At 40.7% G+C, this 16401-nt stretch overlaps 1 protein-coding gene across 1 annotated transcript in view; it reads left to right on the forward strand.

Moving 5' to 3' along the window:
* The first annotated feature begins 1851 nt into the window (after positions 1 to 1851).
* CPB2 (carboxypeptidase B2) overlaps positions 1852 to 16401 on the forward strand; it is a 61593-nt gene continuing 47043 nt past the window's right edge. The window contains exon 1 of the mRNA XM_037741142.1: positions 1852 to 1986. Coding sequence (XP_037597070.1) covers positions 1913 to 1986 — 74 coding nt within the window. The 5' untranslated portion in view covers positions 1852 to 1912. The remainder of the gene's footprint in view (positions 1987 to 16401) is intronic.

Below are 16401 nucleotides of genomic sequence, written 5' to 3' on the forward strand. Positions count from 1 at the left end.
GCTATAGGAACTTTTAAGAGATTGCTTCAGCAAGAAGAAATGTAATTTAAGGCCAGGTGCGGTGGCTCACGCTTGTAATCCCAGCACTTTGGAAGCCGAGGCCAGCGGATCACGAGGTAAGGGCTGGAGAACAAACAGCCTGGCCAATACAGTGAAACCCTGTCTCAACTAAAAATGCAAAAAATTAGCCGGGCGTGGTGGCAGCACCTGTAATCCCAGCTGCTCTCCGGGCTGAGGCAGGAGAATTGCTTGAACCTGGGAGGCGGAGGTTGTAGTGAGCCAAGATCGTGCGGCTGCACTCCAGCCCGGAAGAAAGGGCAAGACTCCGTCTCAAAAGCAAAGAAAGAAAAAAAAAGAAAAGGAAAGAGAAAGAAATGTAATTTAAAATTTATTATTTTTTGTGCACTCTGTTTCTTTTGTATCCTGTTTTTGTTTCCCCAGAGAGAAAAACGGACATAAAGAAGAAACACAGATACAAAGTAAATAGCACAAAAAATTGATAGAATTTATTAGCGTATTTTAACTCTTGGCTGTTTATTTTAAAGTTACCTTTTATGTTAAAAAGATAAGGTAAAAATTACTTGGGTTAGTTTTTCTCTCTCTCCTTCGGTGTGATCATGTTATTCATTTGAAACACAGGTTCGTTTTTGTTTGTAATCTGTTTTAAAATTTGTTTGCTTGTTTTAAGTACATATGTGAAAATAATATGGTTCTAAAATTCAGAAAAGTTCAGAACTATTCAAAAAGCTTTACCCAAAGAAGCGTCCCTCCCCCATGTCTTCCACCCTGCCTTTCCCACCCTGTTTCCACTCACCCCCGCAGCCCCTGTGGATAACCAATCTTTGGATTTCTGGTCTATCTTTTCTGTGTTTCTTTCTCCACAAATGAACAGACATACATGTATTTTCTTATTTCTTCTTCTTTCTTATACAAAAAGTGGTTACAGTGGAGCCCACCTTAAATCATTAAATGTTATTTAATAACTTTGAATCTCAAAAGGAGGAGTTTGAAATCTCAATCATTTTCTCCTGAGAAGCTCATTGTGGGCAGGCTGATTTATTTTGCAAATTTGCCAATCCTGGCTTCAAGAACATTCAAGTGCATTAACCAATGGGAATGTAGGGGAAGAGGGCTCCACCCATTACAGAGGGTAGGATGTGGCCTGATACTGGACAAAATCTTACTTGATGCTACTTTCAAAATGATGGGGGATGGGCCTGGATTTAGTTGATGGCTATTATGGTGACCTTTAAATAAATGAGATTCAAAGTGGCCTCACGTCTTTACTGCTTGAACAACAGCTTCCATGAAACAGTATTCCTGTCTGAGGATGAGCCCATCATTCCATCTGGTCAAGGAAGCATCTTTTTGAACAGAGATCCCGTAATCATCCTTACAAACTGCCCCTCAGTATTGGATTGGATTAGCCAGATTTGAGGAACTCACTTTCTATGTCTTCATCTAAATTTAAAATGTTGAAAAAGCCAAAGGCAAGGGAAGACATTTATACTCCTACACTGTAGACCTCCCTCAACATGGGCTCTGTAATCCATTAGTGAATATTCTATAGCTATTGTTCTGAAACAAATCAGACAAGATCCTACTATATCACTATCCTTTTATTCTTGGCCCTATCTTCCCCAAGGAGTTGCACATTTTCTAGATAGTCTTAAATTAAGAGCAACTCTCATCATACTGTCTTTGAGGGTTTAATTATCAAGCAACAGCCTGACTAAGCCAATGCGTATTTCTCTTTTTGGGATTGGAAATGGAAACTAAGTTGATTGACCCCAAGGAACAAGAGGGAACATGCCGTTATATTTTAACTAGTGTGTAAAGAAGGCTCTTATGCAATTAATGATCTGGGTCTTTCTCTCCAGGGAAGTTTGTTGTGCAGAAAATTGCTGTTGGGATGAAGCTTTGCAGCCTTGCAGTTCTTGTAGCCGTTGTTCTCTTCTGTGAGCGGCATGTCTTCGCGTTTCAGAGGTAACCCCATAGAATCCCAGACTGTTTGGGCCACTCTCCTCACCTGCTTGCCTCACATCGCGTCAAATCAGTGCACTGGGCTGGTGGGCAAAATGGTAAACTGTGAAGACCAGATCTTCGGAAACTTTCCAAGTTGCCCTGACAAATAAGTAGACTTTAGCACAATAGACTCTAGACTCTCACTAAGGAGAGGGTCTTTTTTCTTTCCTGGCTCCGGTTTTATTAGTGGGAGAACCTGGGATGATATGCATATCCAATGACTATGGAGATTCAAGAATTAGATCTTTTATAAAAGTAATTATTAGGCCGGGCCCGGTGGCTCACACCTCTTATCCCAGCACTTTGTGAGGCCAAGGCGGGTGGATCACAACGTCTGAAGTTTCAGACCAGCCTGGCCAGCATAGTGAAACCCCGTCTCTACTAAAAATACAAAAATTAGCCCCATGTGGTGGTGTGCGCCTGTAGTCCCAGCTACTCAGGAGGCTGAGGCAGGAAAATTGCTTGAACCCGGGAGGTGGAGGTTGCAGTGAGCTGCAACCGCACCATTGCACTCCAGCTTGGGTAACACAGTGAGACTTCATCTCAAAAAAAAAAAAAAAAGACCAAGTAATTATTTATACTCTAACTTGATATATGATTTGTATTCTTCCTGTTTTCACATAAAAAATATGTTAACTATGGATCATTTATTTTCTCTTGTACATGGAACATAGGAGGAAGAAGGGGGTGAAAGTGGTAAATAGGAGGTTTGGGTTATACATGATTATTTAGCGTGGAATGTGAAAGGAAGAATAGTTGTGTGATAAAGAACTAATATCTAATTCTTATTTTGCTTAGTAGATTCCCTTAGGATAAACTATAAGAACACAAATGAACTCATGCTATAGCATATACAATGCATGGAATGAATAGTTCCAGGGTACATGTAACGTAATTTATTAAGTAGTCAATTTTTATGCTTTCAAACATTTATATTGTCTCCTTTGGAATTATCTTACTTTTCCCCCTTCGTCTGCTTCTGTGATCCCTTTCTCCTCCAATTATCTTTGAGACAGATCCCTCGCCTATGTTAGTGAATGACAAAGAAAGAAGAGACACGGGGCAAAGGATTATACCAGGGACAGGGAACATTCTACAAAAAAAATATATAGTTCATAGTCATAAATAACCATCGGATGACAGTTCAGAAAATAGATCTTGACTTGTACCCTGAAGCTGTGTTTGTACATGATCACTGAACTAATTATAGTTGATTGATCTTCTTTCGTTTGATATGATTGTTTTGCTACAAATTCTATCATAAAATAATGGTTGTTATTTAATTGACATGGGTGTCAAAATTGCTTCAATGATCGGTTACTTACGTCTCTCTCTGTATTTTATCACTGAATCAGATGGTCAGGATTTCTAAGGTTCTTGCTAGTTCCAATATTCCATAACTTGATGATTGGCTTCAATTAAGGGAAAAGAGAAGAGAAAAATTGGTATCAACATGTCCAACTTGGTTACAGTACACAGTGGCAGTAACATTGACAGTGAGGAGAAAGAGAGGAAACCTCTGCTTATTTAGTGCCTGTGTTTGTGCCAGGCACTGGGCTAGTCACTTAGAAATGCTGTCTCTCTAAATGCATAAAATTCTACACTCTAGGAACCTTTACTGACATTTTACAAAGGAGGAAACTGAGCCTCAGGAAGAATGCATCGTTTTCCCAAGATCAAACACTAAGTGTAGAGCTTGGATTCAACTCACTTTAGCCTCATTTCAACACTGTGCAATGCACAGCTTGCTTCTAAAAAATTTGGAAATAGCCAGTGGAAGGGAAGTCAGATTTAGTCATAGGGAGTTGGAGGCAACAGTTGGTTTGGAATGCAGCTTGGAAGAGAGGTTCGGGATTGGAGGTCCAGCCTCACGGTCCTCACCTACTAGCAGGTCTAATCAGGGCCTTGGCATCAGACCAGCACAAGCATCCTCAGCTGACTGTTGCAGAGGCTGGTGGGCAGGTGGGCTCACTGCAGACTGCTGTCTTGATCATTGAGTGACACAAACTCGTGGATAGGATGATCATTAGCAAAACACACCAAAAGCTTTTAGCACACCTCTTCAAATGAGTATGTGTACAGCAGCTTAGCGACACTAAATAGAATGCAAATAAAATAAATAGCCAAAAATACAATAGTAAAAAAAATGAGTGAGAAAATGTCTTCATGGGTGGGTTTTCTTACTATTTGTTGCTTCAGTTTATACTCTGAAATCTGACTGATACTTGAAGAAAGAATGAGAATGTGACTGTATTTTATCCAAAGAGTATCCCATTAAAAATATTTAATAGTTCTGTATACTGCGAGAGTTCCTTTGTAGGGGAGGGGAGGTAAGAGGACCTCAGTATTGTAGACAGATGCATATCTGGATCCTGGTTCCCATCCCTTCACTAGAAATAGCATTGCACATTATTCTTTCTGCGAGTAAAAATAAATTTTTTTTTACCAAATGTTTTCAAGCTCTGCTTTTCCAGGAATGGCCTATTCCTGAAGCTAAAAAGGAATCTAATTTCATTCAGAGTGACAGACTTTGATAAATTATTGCTGAGGTGAGAATATAAACCATTATTTAAAAAAAAAGCTTTAGGCTTTTTCCTAAAGCTGTTGCTTGTGTTTTTGCTTTTGTCATGATCATTTTCCTAATTACAGTTTTTATTCATGCAGTCTCTTAGTGGCTGATTTGTAGGTTCATTTTGATAAATCTCATCAGCGAAATGCCCTGTAACAACAGCAACAACAAGTTTTAAAAGCATAAATATCATATTCCAAAGGGAAAGGCAGCCAGAAAATCACGACTCCATATTCATTTGCTTTTAAAAGCCAAACCCTATAAAGGGTAAAAGCAAAATGCTAGCAAGAATCTTTTAGACAGAGTCATTAATTGTATTGTGCAATGATTACCTAAATGCAGCCTGCCAGGCCAGGCTATCTGCAAAGAGGAAGTAAGAGAAAGTAGGAAGAAAAGAAGACTAGGAATTGGAGAGTGGAGGAAGGTTGAGGACAAAGGGCTTCTGAATTATTAATAGACCACAGGAAGTGTTCCTTCTGTTGACTCACATACTGTCTGGGTACCTGGAGACCAGTTTATTCCCTTCCACTTAGCTCCTACTGATGTATTGTTTTCATCTCAAAGAACAGGCCACCAGTGGCCTTCAAACACTGTAATGTGTAAAACAAAGTCGTAACCTTGGGCTATGTTCCATCTTCAGAGATATCTTGCCAGCTTTTTAAATGCAAAATAATCCTTCAGAATGATGACAAGGTGAACCCTCTCCTGTAAACCGTAGTAGAAGATACACCCCAATGAACATAATCACCTTCTCAGAAGGGAAGGAACAGAGAAGTGTTGCATGGCTATTAAAAGCTCCAGATCTGGATTTGAGCCCCAGATCTGCTACTTATCACCCACGCGGCCTTGGGCAATTTGCTTGTCCCCTGTGAGTCTCCCTCTACTTTTGGTGTAAAGTGACCTGTTACTTCTCATTCTATTTTTGGTGCAAGGCTGTTCTTCTTTCTCAAGTAGTTATTGTGTAAGTGCTATAACTGTATCATTGAGGTGCGACCAAAGCACAGCTTTAGTTTTTGTCTCCCATGGCCCCATGACATTTTGCGTAGTGGGGTTGTCTATCACTGTTCTTGCATGGAAAGTTAGAAAATGTCAAGGCTTTTTAGCCTCCCCTTACGTGACAGTCCTTGGGTCCTGTTAAAAATACAAATAGCCTCAATTCAGAAATTAGAATGTCAGCTCCAAACAAGGGATTGTTCAAATATCTCAATCTTTGTTCTTAAGAGAAAAACTTTAGATAAATTAAATTTAGCAAAGTTTAATTGAACAAAAGCAATTTGCTAATCAAGTATCCCTCAAAAATGAAAGTTCATAGAGTTCTGCTCGGCAAGATGGGCAGGCAGCATTTACAAACAGAAAATGGAAATGAGGTCCAGAAGCAGCTTGATTAGTCACAGGTGAGCAGCTGTCTTATTGGGGATAGGCTGATCCGTTGGCCACCTGGGATTGGCTGTAGCTTGGCTGCTGTAATTGGCTGAGACACCTCATTAGTACAAAAAAAAGCAACTCCTACGTTAGGCTGCAGTTTGTTATGTAGAGACTCACATTACGAGGCATCCTCAAACCAAATTTAGTTTAACATTATTTATAGGAAAACAACTGCCTCACCTCTTCCACACACACTTCTCACTCTTTTTCTTGTTAGTCTTTTTCTGGAATTCTAACTTCTTAGAATTGTGCGAGTCATCTTTACCAGGGAAGTCTCTGGACCAGGACAGATGCTTGTCTAGGTATTCACTTGAGACTCCATCCTTCACGCTTAGGAGTCTTGGTTCTACCTCTGGGCTCTTGCTGCTGAGAACCTTCCATCCCCTTTAGATACTGGACAGCATCTAACATGAACTGTTTCATTTCATTTTACTTACTACCATCTAGCCAACTAGAGGCAGGTTTAGCGTTCTCAGGAGAAGCCAGGCACCAGTTATTGCGTCTGTAAATTTGAGCAAACATCAACTTCTCTTGTTATCTCCTGGAACTCTCCCTACTAGGTTGAGGTGAAGGGAGTGCACCCCAAAACTTCATCCCTTGGGAGAGTAATGACTTAAAGAACCATAACAACTTGCTCCATAAAAAAAAAAAAAAAAAATTCACAAATCCGCTCCCTCTTTCCACTCTGACAGCTTTTTATATAGCCTGTCTACAACTACGTAAGGGGAAGCAGCATCATGAAGCCAGTTTCCAAAAATCGAGTGATCTGACTGACCCTCATACTGTTAATTCTGTTGTGTTAGCACTTGGCTCAAATTCTGTATAAGAGTCCATTCACTACAAGTTGAACTTGGACATATCAATATATTTTACAATGAATTTTTAACTTCACGATTTTGCTCCTCAATATTTCCTAACTTATTTTTTGCATTTCCTTAAAATTCTTTCTTCTTTAAAAAGAAGCCCGTTTGGATAACATGCCTTTTTACCTTCCTATTTTCTTTCTTTCTTTCTCTGCTTGTTCACTCATTGTTGTGCTTTTCTCCTCCTTTAATACATTAGGCTTTTAAAAAATTTAATACTGTTCACTCACCTTTTTTGTTCATTATTTTCTTCCTTTTTATTTTCAGACCTAGTCACACTCTGTTGCCAGGTTGGAATCTAGGGGCATGATCTCGGCTCACTGTAACCTCCACCTCCCGGGTTCAAGCAATTCTCGTGCTTCAGCCTCCCGAGTAGCTGGGACTACAGGCATGAGCTACCACACCAGGATAATTTTTTTATTTTTAGTAGAGATAGGGTTTTACCATGTTGGCCAGGCTGGTCCTGAACTCCTGGCTTCAGATGATCCATCCACCTCAGCCTCCCAAAGTGCTGGGATTACAGGTGTCAGCCACCATGCCCAGCCCATTATTTTCAACATAATAGATTCTCTACCATACTGCCTTGTGAGTATTAAATAAGAATACCTGTAAAGCACTTAACACAATATCCAAGATAGTAAATATCAGCAACAAAGAAGAAAAGTCCCCACAAACATCTTATCTTCTAGTCAACTCAAGACTTCCTCTGCATGGGCTTGAAATTCAGCTTCTGTTTAGATAATGGAGAGCTCATTGCTTAATAAGGTGTCCTATCTCATTGTTAGCCCAAATTGTTAGGAAGTTCACACTGAAATTATAGTGATTTAATGATATGAACCTCTACTTCTCTATACTTTACATGAAAAGGAAGCTTTGAGTTTGCCACTTCTTTTGTTAAAACTCACCAAATCATGCCCAACCAACTTGTAAGTAATGGTCACAATCTTGACCCCAGCATTTAATACCCTTAACAATCAGGTCCTACCTTGCTATTCATCCTGGCTTTATTTCCTGGTATATCTCTAAATAGGCCCCACATTTCTGCCCACTTGGATCACTTCCCCTTCCTTGAGCTCTGATTTTACTTTTCTACTTGTGCACCTGCACTTACGATGTTTCATCTCCAATTCATTTAGCAAAATCCTGCCTATGTTAGTCATATGCCATCTCATGCCCCCTTCACCTATCAAATCCTACTGTCCCAGAAGTCCAGCTCAGAATGTCTCCATTCTCTGACTCCTAAGCCAAAAATGATATCTGACTTTGCATTCCTGTAGCAGAATATTTATACCACTTGTATTGCACTTTTAGTGTTTTACCTCACAGAATAGGCATTTTTATCGGTTAGTTTCCCCAGGAAACAGACTCTGAGATGAAGATTTGCATGGAGGAAGTTTGCTGGAAAGTAGTCTCAGGATCAACATCTGTGGAGGAATGAAGGAAGGAGACTTGGGCAGAGGAGAAATTGAACTGAGATGCAGTCACAACTATGGCCTCAACTGTTCCTACAGGGAGCCATGAGGCTGGATTGGCCTGGTAAAGTTGTCCTAAATCGAGGCAAGCAGGTGTGCCTTTGTGACCCCTGTTTTTTAGTCACTGGATGGCGATTGTACCTGGGAGGAGGCACCATGCTGGGCAACGCAGCTGTCTTCAGATGAGGGCGAGGGCAAGGGCAAGTCCTAGAAAGAGGCTCAGCTGAGAATGCCAGCTGCCAGCCCTCCCAGAAGCTGAGGAAATGAGAGTTCATTCCTGGATGGAGATCTAGGCAGCAAAACATGGGATCCTACTACAGTCCAACTCTTTGTGTCACTGAGATCAATTTTCTTCATAAAATAAACTTTGAGATCAATTCTTCTGGGATTCTGCTTTGGTCTCTCTTCCTAAAGGAAACATACGGAGGAACATTAGTGAAATAAACTACAACCTTCACAGCTATAGCTAGTCTTGAGACTGTAACCAATACTTCTCATTCCTCTTCTCCCCTACCCATGCTGTTTTCCCCTCTCCCTTTGCTCGCACCTGTTCTAATCTAGGTGGTTTACCTGGTGAGACAACCCAGACCTTCAACCCTCAAGGATCTGAGTCTTAGTCACTGGGCCCTCTTAGGCCATGGCTGCTGCAGTTGTCTGTATACATCAAATTTGGACAAAGGAATATTGCAGAATGCCTAAGATAGATGCCAAACGTATTCTTCCCTGCCACATTCAGCGTGTAGGTGCAGCCCTCAATGTCCTTCTGATTATTGGAGTTAATTACCCTTCCCGAATGGTAACTCCTCTCCTTCCTGATAATCGATCAGCCTGAGGAAACTGAAATGCCTGGACATCAACAACAGCTTTCAGTTTAAAGGAACTCTTCCTATGCTCTAGAAACCAGAAGTTTTGAAGGTACAGAGTCCATATTTTTAAAGTACTAATTCTCCAAGTGGGTTACTTGGAGTGATGGTAAATGGAAACACTCCAACTTGGTTCGTGGAACCATGTATACTACCTAATAGGGACACAGCACCATGTGAGTATTGATTTAAAGTGTATATTGGAGGATGTTGTCTTTCAAGTTAGCACCTCAATTGATCCTTCAACGAACCATTTTTAATTGCAGTATCAGGCTAGAAGCAACTAGGTATTGTGGTAGGTGAGAGGCTACGTGGAGTCCATGGTAATGGACCCATTTCTGCAACTCCCTTGTTGTAAAGTGGAGCCCATGATCTGATAGGATGTTATGTGAGATCTTGTATCAGTGGGTCAAACAGTCTGTAAGCCCTTGTGTGGTGATGCTTGCCTGAGGCCCTGCAGGCGGGCCAGACAAACCTATACCCAGAGTGGAAGAGGACAGATGCAGTCAACTTGCCACCAAGTGATTGGCTGGTCTCCTTGAGGAATGGTGCTGATTCGGGGGCTCAACTTTGTCCTTTGTTGCTAGCAAGTCAGACATGGGGCAGCAGCAGCAGCTACATCAGCCTTGATGAGAGGAGCCTGTGCTGCTGGACCCATGCACACTTCATCTCTGCCATCAGGCTGTTCTGTTCATGTGCCCTTTTTGCCAGCATTGGAATGGCTGTTGACACAGGCTGACTGACATCAACTGGCTGAGTCATTTTGTTTATGCAATTAACGTCTATTCTGTTGTGGGCATGCCTGGTTAGGTGTTAATATGTGATATGAAGATCTTCGCACATTCTGCCTACTCCTATAGTTCCATCCACATCCCCCTTTCTCCAATCTCTGTCTCCAATCTGTCAATATTTCTTCTTCCAGGTTCTTGAGGGGTTTTCCAGTCATGTCACTTGCCACTATCCATGAATTCCTACATAGTCTAACATTGGAAATCATCTTTTCCGCACAAGGTATATGATGAGATGCAACGATGAAGCTCTGCCTACTTGGGAAGATTTCCCACACTGCTCTCTCTCAGTCACCCCTGAGTGCAGTCCATAGTATGGTATTAGCACTAACACAGGGACCTTTTTTTTTTCTTGAGACAGAGTCTCCCTCTGTCATCCAAGCTGGAGTGCAGTGGTGTGATCTCAGCTCACTGCAACCTCTGCCTCCCGGGTTCAAGCAATTCTCCTGCCTCAGCCTCCCGAGTAGCTGGGACTACAGGCACTATCAGCTTGACCATCCACGTATTAGACTTCTTCTTCCTGCTTGTGTTAGTTATGATCCTCTGAGAAGCAGACACCAAGATAAGATTAGCTGTGCAAGAGGTGTGTTGGGGAAAATGCCTAGGCACAAGAAATGGGGAAAGGGCTGGCAGAGGCTGGGAGAACCACGAGACTGCAATGCAAGCCTAACCCCTGTGGAGGAGAGGGGAAAGGAAGGAAGTGGGTAGGGAACATCTCAGGTCGTAGTGCAGTTCTAAGAAAGTTTTGGCAAAGGCAATAATGAGTCCTGGCTGCGTGCGGTGGCTCACGCCTGTAATCCCAGCACTTGGAGAGGCCAACATGGGTAGATCACCTGAGGTCAGGAGTTCAGACAAGTCTGACCAACATGGTAAAACTCTGTCTCTACTAAAAATACAAAAATTAGCCAGGCATGATGGTGAGCACCGTAATCTCAACTACTCTGGAGGCTGAGGCAGGAAAATAGCTTGAACCCAGGAGGCGGAGGTTGCAGTGAGCTGAGATCATGCCATTGCACTCCAGCCTGGGTGATAAGACTGAAACCTGTCTCAAAAAAAAAAAAAAAAGAAAAGTCCTAAAGCCAAAGTCATGCATAAGAAGAGTTTCCGGTTTTGTAGAAAGAGACTGCCTTAGTATCCCCACCATACTCAGTTATTAGCTGCAAGCAGCCAGTGGGAAATGTGGTATTAGCACTAACACAGGGACAGATTTCAGAGCACAGGAGTTGGGGGCTTCTATCAAGTACACATCTTGCAGCTAGAGAGTGAGAAAGTTAATTAAAGCTGAGGCAAGTCTGTAAATATACCCTGGTGTCTGTCCCAAGTGGGTGTTAAGTGTTCTGATGCTTTTTCTGACTGGCATATCCAGCACAATAGCTGAATGCTACATGCCTGAGACTCTACCCTGGCAAAAATGCCACATCAAGCACTGTGGCTGCAATTGAGATTCTTGCTTGGTTGAGTTTGATTGTTCGCTGTTGTTTCCCAGGATCCATCTGGTTTTTGTGGGATCCAGATGGCAAATTAAATGTGGATTTGATGGGATCTACCATCCCTGCATTTTTTAGGTCTTTAACGGTGGTACTGATATTTGTCATTTCCCCCCAAAGATGAAATTTGTTTTTTAAATTTTGGTATCTTGGCTGGGAGGTTGGGTAATTTTAGAGGTTTCCTTTTGGCTTTTCCCACTATGATAGCTTTTGTCTTACACTCAAAGGAACAATGTAGAGGTTCTGCCAACTACCTAGTATGTTCATGTCAGTTATACATTTGGGAACCAGGAAAATAATCATGGGGGAATCCATTGACATGGTGCACCCCCTATGAGCTAGACTTAGGATAGGACTCCAGATATCCAGGCTTCAAAATCAACTTGGATATTGACCTTGCATCCAACAGACCTGAAAATGTTTCAGTATTACACTTTCCCCAGTGTGCAGACTTACCTGAGGAAATTTCCACAGGTCTCTTTGGGAAAGTCATGATCTTTATAGATTCTTATTTTTATACTGTTGTAGGAGCTTTCCTTGTGGGGACCTGACTCCTTCAGGCAAGAAATTCTAGGTCTAAGAACAGCTCAGATCTGGAAAAGGGCAATGGATTATGACTTTGGATTGGGATAGCTGTCCTCTGCCTCTCTCATTATCCATCCTTGATTTATTTTTATTGTAAAGATTGAGCAATCCTTTTGTTGGCTGCTCCTCTATCTTGCCCCTAAGAACTTTGTGTTCTCTTAACCAACTCCACAATTTTCTGAAGGTCATGGTTCTCTAGCTTCCACTCTGACCTTACTGCTCATTGTAATAATTTGCCCAACTTGTTACTGGTAGTTAAGCCCTCCCGCCTGGCTTCTCTATATGGGGATCTTAGCATCCCCATTTCTATCAGAGCTCAGTTCTGTAATGGCATGTCCTATAGCTAGCCCTCAAGATCTATTCCCACCTCCCCTCCTGGCCTCCAAGCCAATAACTAGGGTAGTCACAGCATAAGCCAGCTGTGGAAGAGCTGAACATGTTAACAGAGGAAAGGGACTACACCCCAAAGGAGGTGCACTCGCCCATGCTACAGAATTTAACATTCTAGTTAGTTCCTCGGGAGGCGGTACAAACATGCTGCTAGGATGGTTTTTGGAAGCTTGAAGAAAGCATGGCCTGTCCCAAGTGCACTAGAAATGTCAGAGCAAATGTGGCAAATGGTGAAAAAAGAGATGGAGCACACCAGAATAAAAATGCTTTGTAAGGCTAGAAACCCCACTGGGTGACTGTGCTCCTCTCAGGGCCCATTCTGTTTATAAAAACAATAAGGAATGTGCTGGTGAGATGAGAAGGTTACCAGCATCACTGAGAAGCTTGGTAGTGGCTTTTTTACAGTCAAAGGAGATTTTTCTTTAAATTTCATTTTCTTGAAAAAATACAAGAATAAGAGTTATTTTGGGTTTAAAAAGTAAATAATACACAAAAGCATAAAATTAGGGAGACAAACACTGAAATGTCACCATTCTGGGAAAATATACACATTTTTGAGATCATCCTTTCATACGTTCTCTATGCAATTATACACCCCTGTGTATAATTGTGCATTAGTTGAATGTCCTATCTCTTACTGGCACTAGAGAAACCTTACTTTTAAAAAGAATGTCATTTGTTCCTCCCCCACCACTTACCCAATCCTTCAATTGCCATTTTCCACCCTCCAAATCACTGCTAACAATGTATTGCTTATTTATGTATAACTCTCCTGCTTTTAACACATACGATTTTTCATCTTTCCAACTTATTTTGTTCCAAAAATAATATCATATTTCATAAAGTTCTCCACATCTTGCCTCTTTCCCTTAATATGTCATGTAAAGCCCCTAAGTTAACTGTTATAAATCAAACTCATTTTTTATAATGACTGAAAAGCATTCTAGAATGTGGAGACACCACCAACATTCAACAATTCTGCTACTGCTAAGAATTCACATGGTTTTTGGGTTTTGGTACTATGAATAATGCCATAATAAATATCCTTGAATATATGTCTTTCATCACTGGTTTCATAGTTTATGCTAAAGTTGTATCAGAGATTGACATAAAATTTGTCAATCTTAGGTTTCTATGAGTTACTTTTCCCCTCTTCTGATAATCAAGTCTCCATAGGCTTATTGCCAGAATTCAGAATTGTTTACTCAGGATTTCCAAAAGAAAACCACCTTCCCCCCTTGTTAAAGTTATTCTTGCCAGGCGCAGTGGTTCACACCTATAATCTCAGAATTTTGGGAGGCTGAGGTGGGTAGATTGCCTGTCAGGAGTTCAAGACCAGCCTGGGTCACATGGTGAAACCCCGTCTCTAGTAAAAATACAAAAATTAACTGGGCCTGGTGGCGCACACCTGTAATCCCAGCTACTTGGGAGGCTGAAGCAGGAAAATTGCTTGGACCTGGGAGGCGGAGTTTGCAGTGAGCTAAGATCGCACCATGGCACTCCAGCCTGGGCAACAGAGCAGGACTTTATCTCAAAAACAAAAAAACAAAAACAAAAAACAAAGTTATCCTTATAAATCACAACTCAAATGTTACCTTTCTAACTCATAATTGCCTACAAGATGAAGTCCAAATTTCTCAGCATGCATTCAAGACCTTCTCTAGGGGAGGACGAATATAACTTCCCACACCATTTCTGTTTAGCTCCCATTCTTCTCTTGCTTTAACACCTGTATCCTATACTTGCCAACAATGAACAAGGGCCATTTTCCCAACAATGCCCTTTGCCTCTTGCTGTTGTGCTTTTACCCACTCTTAGACCTTCTTACGCATCCAGACATCCCTTCTATGAAGCCTTTGCTAATGACAACAAACAGAAGTTATCATAACCTCTTTTGTGCTTCCAGAGCTCTTGGTACACGGTTTTCTTAAGTAAGATGCCTTATTTGAAATAGTCTTAGTTTACAGAAAAGTTGCCAATATAATACAACTGTATACCCCTCACCCAGTATACATGACATATTTATAAAAACTGAGAAATCAACATTGTTATATTACTATTAACTAAAGTCCAGAGGTTTTCGGATTGCGCCGGTTTTCGCACTGATGCCCTTTTTCTGTTCCGAGGTCTACTCCAGGACACCATGTTGTGTTGAGTCATCATGTTGCTGTTGTCCAATGTCTTGAGTGCTGTTGTTCAATACATTTTGTTCAGATTTTTAGTTATTTCATAAAGGAGGGTATAACTGGAGGCAAAGTCTAAGATTACTTTCAAATAAAGCAAGAGGAAAGCGTTTCTTTCTGATTTAAAATATATTCATCGTCATATTTCAAAGTCAATATTTGTTTGAAAATAAAAGAAAAATCTTGTTCAGTTAAAAAAAGCTGGGTTCGGGGCTTCCAGCTGGCAAATGCCACAAAATCGCTTAACTTTAATTTAAATAAACTAGTTCTTGTGAGGTTACTCAGTCGTATACTGGAAACCTAAGAATGCCATTGCCGTTAATAGATTCCACAATTCCTCACCTCACTGCTTCCTTTCTTTCCTTAACCCTTACCTATAAAACTGGATGGAGAGCTGCAGATATGAGGACATTTACTAAGAACTTCTTCTTTTCTAAGCGGTATGTGAAAATAAAGTAAATTCATGTTGAGTCACATTAATCTATTTCCTTGGCTGTGTAAGAATCACTGAGACTTTCTCACAATCTTAGCAAGAGTTGCAAAGTAGAAAGAAATATGACAAAGCAAAAGTGAGAAAACCCAAATGTCTGCTGTTTAAACAATCTATTAATATTATTCACCACATTAAGAGATTAAGTCTGAAAACCCACATGCTCATCTTATAGAAAACATGTAAAATCCACACCCATTCATCATAAAAAAGAGCAAGGAGTTTTTTTTTTTTTTTTTTGAGACGGAGTTTCGCTCTTTTTATCCAGGCTGGAGTGCAATGGCGCGATCTCGGCTCACCGCAACCTCCGCCTCCTGGGTTCAGGCAATTCTCCTGCCTCAGCCTCCTGAGTAGCTGGGATTACAGGCACGCGCCACCATGCCCAGCTAATTTTTTGTATTTTTAGTAGAGACGGGGTTTCACCATGTTGACCAGGATGGTCTTGATCTCTTGACCTCGTGATCCACCCGCCTCGGCCTCCCAAAGTGCTGGGATTTTTTTTAAGTGATAAAAGGCATCTACCAAAAATCTACAGCAAGCATTCTAATGGTAAAATGCTAGGAGGTTTTTCTTAAAAATTATGAATCATGCATTTTATCACCACTTCTATTCAATGTTGTACTGAAGTCCTAGGCAACACAGCAAGATAAGAAGGAAGGGGAAAAAGGGCTCTATAAGCATTGAAATTAAAGAAGCAGAATTATTAAAAATACATTAAGCACATTAAAAGTAATGGCGAAAACCGCAATTACTTTTGCACCAACCGAATAGTATGTGCAGGTGTAATGATTACTTGCAAAGAGAAAAATCCCCCCAAATATCTACATTAAAATTATCAAAACTACTAAGGGAGCAGAATGGAAAATCAACTGCGATAATCAATTTTATTTCTATATCAGCAAAAAAGAGCTTAGAGATGACATGTTAAAAGCTATCATTTACTAGTGAAAAGGCAAATTTGTTAGAAAATAACATAATTTAAAAATGTGCAACATCTTTATGGATGGAATTATAAAATTTTTGGAAAGGCATTAAAGAATAGACAAATTTACTGTATTTACTGATAATAAGACTCAGAATCATGAGTATATCTGTTCTCTCCAAATTATCAATCTATTGAGCCAACATAATTCTAATGAAAATTCAATTTTTTTCATGAAACATAACAAGCTGACTTTTAAAAATTATATGAAACAGCAAAGGATCAAGGCAAGAGGCTTGTAAAACAAGAATTGGGCAGGGCAGAGGGAAGCAAGAGTTT

Source organism: Cebus imitator, unplaced genomic scaffold (assembly GCF_001604975.1).
Source record: "Cebus imitator isolate Cc_AM_T3 unplaced genomic scaffold, Cebus_imitator-1.0 Scaffold94, whole genome shotgun sequence".
Taxonomy (NCBI): Eukaryota; Metazoa; Chordata; class Mammalia; order Primates; family Cebidae; genus Cebus; species Cebus imitator.